An 8,606-nucleotide genomic window follows, 5' to 3' on the forward strand; every position below is an offset into this window, starting at 1 on the left:
CGTGGGGGGGGGAGGAGGCGGGGACTCCGGGAATGGAGGATTAGGAAGGACTCGAGCTTGGCACGAGCGCGGCCCGCGCAAGGCATCCTGGGTAAAAAGTGGCCGCGCGGCACCGGGAGAGCGCGGAGAGGAGCCAGGGTCAGAGGTCAGGGCCCTGGAGCCCCGCTCGCAGAGCCCCCTTCGTGAACGCAGCAAGCAGGAGGAACCTTTTTGTTTTCTGCCACGCCGGCCTTGCTTCCTTATGTTGCTTCTCCCCCGGGCTGCCGGGGGATCTCCTAACCCCACCCCCTCCACCACCGACGCCCAGCCCAACTCTCCCTTCCCCTCAACTCTCCTCCCAGTCCCCCCCCACCCGTCCTGGGCTTGCAATAACGCAGTAAATTTGCTTTAACAACAAGTGGGGGTGGTTGCATTTACTCCTCCCTCTCCGTCTCTCCTCCCCCTGCTCTCGCTGCGGCTCTTGACACTACTACAAACCAGGACTATAAACATAAACATGTGTCACTGTAACAGGGCAGGTAATATACGCATTTCGAGGTGAGGTGGGGAGGACCCGGCTTGGTCGCTGCTTGGGGGGCAGTAAAAAATCGTGTTTCACGAGCTCGACGGCATTAGGGCTCACCCCAACGCGCGCGCGCGCGCGCACACACACACACACACACACACACACACACACACGGATCCATTTATATAATGCCGAGGGCACTCGGTCACTTAGCCGCGCAGACCCACAAAGGCTGACTTGCCCATAACCTGGGTACCCCCAAAGCAAATATATTTAAATACAGATTCCTTTCCCAGCCACCGCTGCCATTTCGTCCACTACCGTAGCAAACGTCAATAGAATCCCCTTTCCTTTAAAAATATTCTTTCCTAGACAGCAAGAGAGGTCACTTTCCACCTAGATCGTGCACCGCTCTGTTCCCACAGACAGCACCCACACATTTTGGGCGCAGAGACCCCTTCAAACAGCAAGAAAGGCTGTTGAAATAGCTGAGTTCGAAATCTACTATGCAAAGGTGGTTTCTTGAGCTTTGCCTGCATGCATTTAGCAACTTCTGCGGCAAGTTGCTGCGGCTGGCGCTGTGAACCCGCCGCAGCAAGCCTTTATTATTATTTAGTCTATATTTACACTCTCTCAACTTTTCTCTCCTTCCCAGCTCCACGATCCTAGCGACCACTAAGGTAGAGTAAAGCGAATCCCCTCGGAAGCTTTTTGGCTTGAAACGGAGGGAGACGCAGGAAATGTTCAGATGGGGAAGTGGTTTCCTTTGTTCTTTCATTGTTTCTCTACGAACTGGTGGATACAAGGACAAACACTTACCTTCTCTTCTTTTTGCTCCAAAAACCGGACGCTCCCATCAGACTTAAAATACGCAGTCCACCTTGAAAGTAACTAGGACCGTGGGGAGAGTTTGTATTCCATTCTTTTTCGCTCTCTGCCCTCTTTTAGCGTAGGATTAAGTTGCAGAGCACGTTGCTGCAAGATGTAGCCCCCCGCCCAAGTGAATCGGTCACGTTTAGGACCCTCTAAATCCATCCTAATTCTGCCAGTAGAATCGAGGGTATTGGTGCTCTAAACTTTCAAAAGGAAAGGGGCCTGCAACTCTCCAGAAGACTCACAAATACCTGAAAATTTTTACCATTGATTTTTGCAGCACATTACCAAAGCATATTAGCCAGGAAATATTAAGTATATTTTCGAAGAAAGTTTTTTTGTTGTTGTTCAGTTTCTACTTAGTACTGTGTTACTTGGAGTAAAACGCAGGTTTGCAAAGCCATTTAACTGAATGAGCGCGTTTTCCACAGCGTTTGTTGTGCCATGTGTTTTTTTAAAAAACACAAGAAAACACTACCACAACTGAAAAAGGAAAGAAATGCAAGTTTGAATTAAAATGTTGTGGAAAGAATGAAAAAGAGGCCTTCACTTGGCCTCAAAAGTGAAGAAGTAACCTTTGCAAAGTTAAAAGACTTAATTTTTACTCTATGGCTCCAACATTTATTTTAAAGCAAATTTTCTGGCCAGTAGTCAGTGTTTAGTGCCTAGCCTGATGGGCATTACTGCCCAAACCTTGTTTAAATGTGATTATAATGTGATTTGCTGAGGTCATGGATATGAAATGATACTTGCATAGCCATAAATTCGAAGTTGTGATTTTTTTCCTTTTTTTTTTTTTTTGATCTCCCGCTTTTTTCCTGTGTTTCCAGTAGCCGCAGAAAGGAAGACAGTGATTGGCTCCAGTGCTCCTAGAAGGATTTGGGCTGAAGCCAGAGGAACAGAACCGGAGGATTCCCTTTCCAGGGACTATCAGGCCCTTCCTGTCTTATCTTTCCTTTCTCCCTCCTGGGTGCTGGGATTTTAGTGTGGCTTCAGCAGCCCATAGGTAGGCCTCAATGCAGCATCATCGCTCAGGCTTTGCATGTTTGGCCTTCGTGAAGAGTCAACAAAAACCCAGGCAACCCAAAGCAACAGTGGTTCTGGAGATTTGTGTATTCCTTAATATAGAAAGGTTGAATTCTACTTTCTCTGATTTTTCTTCCTTAAGTTCAGATCAATTGTGAAAGTCTCTTGTGTCTCATAGGAAAATATTGCAACAAAACAAGATAATTGGGGGGAAAGGCGGTTGCAGTAGGAAAAGTGGCTTTTCTTTGATAGCATTTAATTGGAATTAAAAAGATTCTGGAGCTGTAAACATTCTTTATTTATTCAGCACACATAAGGAGGCATTGTTTTATCACCATCATAATTATGGTGTCCTTTAAACTGCCTGATAGCAGGAAAGATAAGGGAATGTGTCTGTATACAGATGCAGAGCAGGTCTCTCTCCTTTCTTTCCTGCCTCCCTCCCTTCCGTCTCTCCCCCCCCAACCCCCATTCCTTCCTTGGTCACTAGGGTCCCCCACAGCCCTTGAGATGAGAAGAGCAGGAAGATTGTGGCCTAACCATTTCTTACATCATGAAAGTGATTTGTACCACACTCTAATTTGATGCAATCCATAACCTCCTTGTCTCCTATGTTTTAACTGCTTTTTAGCTTGCAAAAGATGTTTTCGAAGAGTTGCTTATTGCTCACCTGTATAAAATCTCATCCACTAACGTTTCCTTTTACCTTTGTCTAATTTAGAAAGCACACTCTTAGGGCTTTTTCAGAACAAAGCCTCACAAAAAAACCTTTACCTCCAAGGATTTGCAAATTTATAAAGGCTGCATTGAATTCAAGATGGGTCAGGGGGCAAAAAAAGGGTAGAAGGTCACTGCATTTTGATTATGGGTCAGTAGACAACATGGCATATACTATGTGTCCCAATCTTCTGTTAAAGACAGGATTTTTAAATGCCTTAGAACAGAAGGATGGGCCCTTTGGGAGACTTGCCCTGTTAGTTTGAATGAGACAAGAAGAAAAAAATTAAGAAAAATATTCTAAGTTATAATTTCAGTTGGTTCTCATTTTAGCCATTTCCTTTTCTTCCAGTCTCATTTTTCCCTCCCCAAAATCAGGGAAGGTGTGATATCAGGTAAGTTTAACTAAGAAACTATTGGAGATTTTATTGTCCTCCATCCTCAACTAATTCATCCATGTGAGACTTTAAATTATTACTCTTTTAGACTTTATGTTGTAAATATTATAGTTAATTTTAATCATCAGTATAAGGGACTTCATTTATACTTGTAACCACTCTCTTATATTGTGGAGGCCTTTGTGATGTTCCTTGCTGTCTTCTGTCTGAATTCACTTTGAACAAAATGTGCCCAGCAATCACTAAAACAACTGTCTATGGTAAAGTTAGGTGGTTGGTGGTGCTGGTGGGGGCTTGATCCTCATTTAAATTATGTATGTAGAGCTTGGAAGGGAAAGGATTATTTTAATGCTCTTCAATACTTTAATTATATGACAGTTGTAGTGTAGAAACGCAAAAGTACTCTTAGGTTTTCCTTCAGGTTTTCAAAAGAACTTTCCCCATTAGTAAACTACTCCTGCAAATTGCTATTGCATTTCCAAGCTAACCATTTAAAAGACTGTAAATGCCGTGCGCATTACTTCGCTCCAGAGGAAAGAGGTCAGACTGAATTGCTATGGTATTTAAACATAAAATACAGTGAAAATAAATCAAAATAGAGCATCTGAAGGTAAATTTAGCACATTCATATGGGATAAGACAAACATGTTCAAATCTTCATAGCCCATCACTTTAAAAACCAGAAAGTGCTGATTTTTTACAATAAATGCAGAAGTGGACATTAAGAATATATTTCAATTTGTATTTGCTACAGAGCATTTTCCTTTAGCAAGCAGCTTTGTTTTCAAAGCTAAAATGCTTTTTACAATAACTCATAGAGTATGCATTTCTCACTGAGTAAATGATCACATTTAATTAACAAACTCAATGCATAGCATATCTATGCCTAAATTCACAGTAATTCCCTGAATTCACAGAGATGGCTATATACATGTTAATCTGGGCATTGCCATCCACATATTTGAGAAGCATAGAAGTTGATGTATCCTTTCTTAAAAAAGAATCTGAATACAGTCCATCATCTGAATTGGGTTCATCTTTGATTGTAGAGGCAGCTGACATGGTCAACAAATTTATCAAAGAACCCCCTGGCTTTTGAAGAATAGTACTTTATGCATCTGGATCTGCACATCCAGGCAAAGTAAGTAAATTATTGCATAACTTTAAGCATAATTGATAACAGACACCTTTAATTTTTCATCCCCATTCTTTTGGCCAGCTTTCGCATTAATAATCTAAGCCATAAATGTTGGTAGCTATTGATCGAAATCCCCGGTGTGCATGCAAATCCATCTTAAAGTCCCCTGCCTTTCATGTGTGAGCGCTCAGGGGCCTCTGCTAGATCTTTTTATCGGGATCGACCCCCAATGTGCCTGGAGAAGACCCCGGATATGCAACGTGTGCTGATGGCCACAAGAAAGCTGTCTGTCACACTCTGTGAGTGTGTATGTGTGCGTATGTTAAGGCTTCAGCACTGGTGCTGGGGCACGCACACACACACATACACACGCACACACTCACACACATACACAATGATGGGGAAGTTAAAGGAACAAAAGAATGTATTAGACAAGAAGAAAGATATGTAATAGGTGTATTAAAAATGTATAAAAATAAAGGTGTCTGGGTACACATACAGAGACACTGCATAAATAGTAATATATAGACACATTTCCTAAATCCCTTGGCTCTTATTTTTCTCTAATTGACCCAAAAGATCAGATTATACATTTAGTTTTTCTTTAATACTTCATATCCTACTAGTTTTCAAAACCATCTATATAGTATTTCAAGGATGGAAAGAGAAAGAGCAAAAAGAAGGTAAATTTGAAATGGTCACTAAATCATGTTGCTATGTGCTGAAGGAAGAGGAATGTGGGGCGTGTGTGTGTGTGTGTGTGTGTGTGTGTGTGTGTGTGTGTATGTGTGCGCGCGCGCGCGTGTAAATCCAAACAGGAATCAAGAACAACTAAAACTACCCCCCCTCCAAAAAAAGGAGGCTCTAGCCAATCTTTTGTAATGTCTTCTCAAAGGCTTTTTTTGAGTTTACTATTTCTTGGCTGTTTGACTCTCTGGTCTAAATCTTAAAGCTGGAGGAGGGGAATGGGCGGGGGTAGGGTGGGAGGAGAGGGCTAGCAGTATATAAGTGCATCAGGAGGAATTTTAAAACGGCATTATTGTTACTGGCAATGGAAAGACTCTGGTCATTCTACTTTTAAAAACAAACACCAGCATCTGCTTTTCCTGGAAACTTTGTTTTCTGCTTAAACCTTGTGCATTTTGCCTCCTGTGAAAGTGAAAGAGAAAAACGCCGTGTGATAGATCCAGATGCAAAAGAAAGGCAACTCGGTGGATGGTATTAGCTGTGACGAGGCATTGTTCATCGCTGCCTCTCGGTTACGTTTAAAGCCTGAAATATCACGAGATCCATTCTATGATCCTTCTCTCATTCAAGGGACAAAAATGTAATTTGCTGTAGCTCTGATTTCTTGGATGGAAATGCTTGCCTTAGATTTCAAAGGCAAGAACTAGACATCGAGGTTTGTACACACATTGATTAAGTTGAAAAGCGGCGATTACATCTGTGCTGAGTGCAACAGTAGTCCAGGGCTGACTTTTCAAATCCCAACCTCCTGAGTTACAGACTCTCTTAAATAGACTTCCTTAATTTCCGGATGTACTTCTTGAAATTCCCAATTCTCTTCAAAATTCCGGGGAAATTACAAGGGAGATGAGGGTGGGTGGGGAACTATGGCCAAGAGATTTCATCTTGTCAAGCAATACGTTTTTGTATGTCTGAATCTTTTTTTTTTGGGCGGGGGGAATACCTGCTAGTCAGACCAGAACAGGGGAAAGTAGAACTTTTGAACTTGAAGAAAGAAATTATTGTACACTTTTTTTTCCTTGAAGGCTCAGAAATATCCGTTTATTCTTTAACCACACGGATGTGTCTATTTTTGGAGGAAGAAGGAAACATATAAATGCCTGGGTTGCATTTATGCTGTAGTTGCAAACACCGAACAGTTAAGAAGGTTTTGCCGAATTCTGCAAAGCAGCCAACAAAGCGCCTTGGGACCCTTGTAATACAAGTAGGAAGACTCTTGCTCTCCTTTGGCAATATTTTGGATAGCCTTGAAAATGACAGCAAACTGTGCTTCAATTTGACTAAGAAAAGGTTAAACCATACTGATATTCATCCAAAGTGATTTTGTGAAAGCAGATACTTGGTTTTCATGGGCGAAAAAAAATGAGAGTTGTGGAAGGTTCACCTAAACTACCAATTCAAGCATCCCAGACCACTGAAATAGTCTGCATTATACATCAGCACTTTCTTTTCATCGTTACTACTACGTAAAACCTCTGGAAGCACCTTGGGCATTTTACATTTTCTTTTCTTTGCTGCACAAGGAAGCAATCTGCTCCCTGGAATTCTGATCTGTCGTGAACAGGACCCTGGCATAGGCTGTGCTGGGGGCTCTAGGACAATCCCGCCTCCAAACAGCCCGGTTAATCGTGAAAAGTGTACACATTTCTGGCTTATCTATGCTTTGTTATGGGTCTGACGCGAAACTACCTCCTCCCCACCCCACCCCCCAGCAGAGGACCGAAATCCAGTAGAATTGTTAGTGTTTCGGAGCTGGAGCCTTGAACTGCTTCCTTGGTCAAATACGTAACTTTGTTTCTGGTTGTAAAAAAGGCATTTCAGGGGGGAAAAAAGGAAAATCGAGAGAAATTCCAAACGTAAGTCTACTGGGGTGGTTCACGGCGCGGTTTAACTTTGGAGCTGCAGTATCCTTCCCCGCTTCCATAAGGGAAATACCAGGCTATTCTGCACATTTTTCGCTTAAGCTCCATTTTCCAAAGGAAAAGGGGGGTGGGGTCTTTCTATCTGTGCTTGATAATGTTTTTAAAATGCTTTTCTATGAAACGATAATAGCTGTTATCAGTAGAATGCAAATAATGCAAAAATAGGCAATATTTCTTTAAAGGGGAATATACGGTGGCTTTTTTTTTTTTTTTTTTTTTTTTTAAGCGTGCACACACTGCTTCTCCTGAAGTCTGTGAGTCAGGCTGTTTCTGAGCTCCGATAGTTTAATGGAAAGATTTATATACCGACTGTATTATTTACTTTGGGAGGGGAGGTGGCAGTATAAGGGTATGCTAATTAGTAGGAGATTTTGGGGGGAAGGGGTGGAATATCAATTTTTATTGCATCACCTGTCAGGAGTGTCCAATCAGCGTTGGCTTTAGGGGAATTAATTGATGAAGGTGTCTCCGGACGAGCTCGCTTCACTCTGTCATTTTATTTGTAGCTAAAGCAGCGGCGGGAATAGCAGCTGCATTTCTTTTCTCTTTCTGCCTTCACATTCCATTATCACAGTGCTCCAATGGAGAAGGAAGAAATAGAGGGGCCCAGGTACTGATCTGCAGCGAGGACTCAGACCAACACACACACTGGCAGATCAGAAACCGGATGGTTTTTTCCCTCTTTTTGAAAAAAACGAAAACCAAAAAAAAAGCAAGAATCAAGTCAGTGTAATTTCATGGGGTTTTTCCTCCCCCCCGTCCATAATTTCGCCTAGAGTTTGGCACTCCCTTCTCCGGGAATAACAGTCTTTGTTATTTTATTAGCAGGATGCCTTGAGACACACGCAGCATCTGGCGGAGGATTAACATACATCCATGTGTATGTATGCGTCACGTATATATTTCCTGCAAATGGTGGGGATCCTTTAGTGCCCGAGATGGGAGACCTGAAGTCAGGTTTTGAAGAGGTGGATGGCGTGAGGCTCGGCTACCTCATCATTAAAGGCAAGCAAATGTTTGCCCTCTCCCAAGTCTTCACAGATCTGCTGAAAAACATCCCGAGGACGACCGTGCACAAGCGCATGGATCATCTGAAAGTGAAAAAGCACCACTGCGATCTGGAGGAGTTGCGGAAACTCAAGGCCATCAACAGCATCGCCTTCCACGCCGCCAAATGCACGCTCATCTCCCGGGAAGACGTGGAAGCGCTCTACACCTCCTGCAAGACCGAGCGCGTGCTCAAGACCAAGCGCAGGAGGCTCGGCCGGGCCCTGGCCACC

General features: G+C 43.0%; 1 protein-coding gene across 1 annotated transcript in view; it reads left to right on the forward strand.

Moving 5' to 3' along the window:
* The first annotated feature begins 5,068 nt into the window (after positions 1-5,068).
* Positions 5,069-8,606, forward strand: part of Skida1 (SKI/DACH domain containing 1) — a 6,076-nt gene continuing 2,538 nt past the window's right edge. Inside the window, exon 1 of the mRNA XM_013515352.1 lies at positions 5,069-8,600. Coding sequence (XP_013370806.1) covers positions 8,265-8,600 — 336 coding nt within the window. The 5' untranslated portion in view covers positions 5,069-8,264. The remainder of the gene's footprint in view (positions 8,601-8,606) is intronic.

The sequence above is a fragment of the Chinchilla lanigera genome, unplaced genomic scaffold (assembly GCF_000276665.1).
Source record: "Chinchilla lanigera isolate Chin_1 unplaced genomic scaffold, ChiLan1.0 scaffold00028, whole genome shotgun sequence".
Lineage (NCBI taxonomy): Eukaryota > Metazoa > Chordata > Mammalia > Rodentia > Chinchillidae > Chinchilla > Chinchilla lanigera.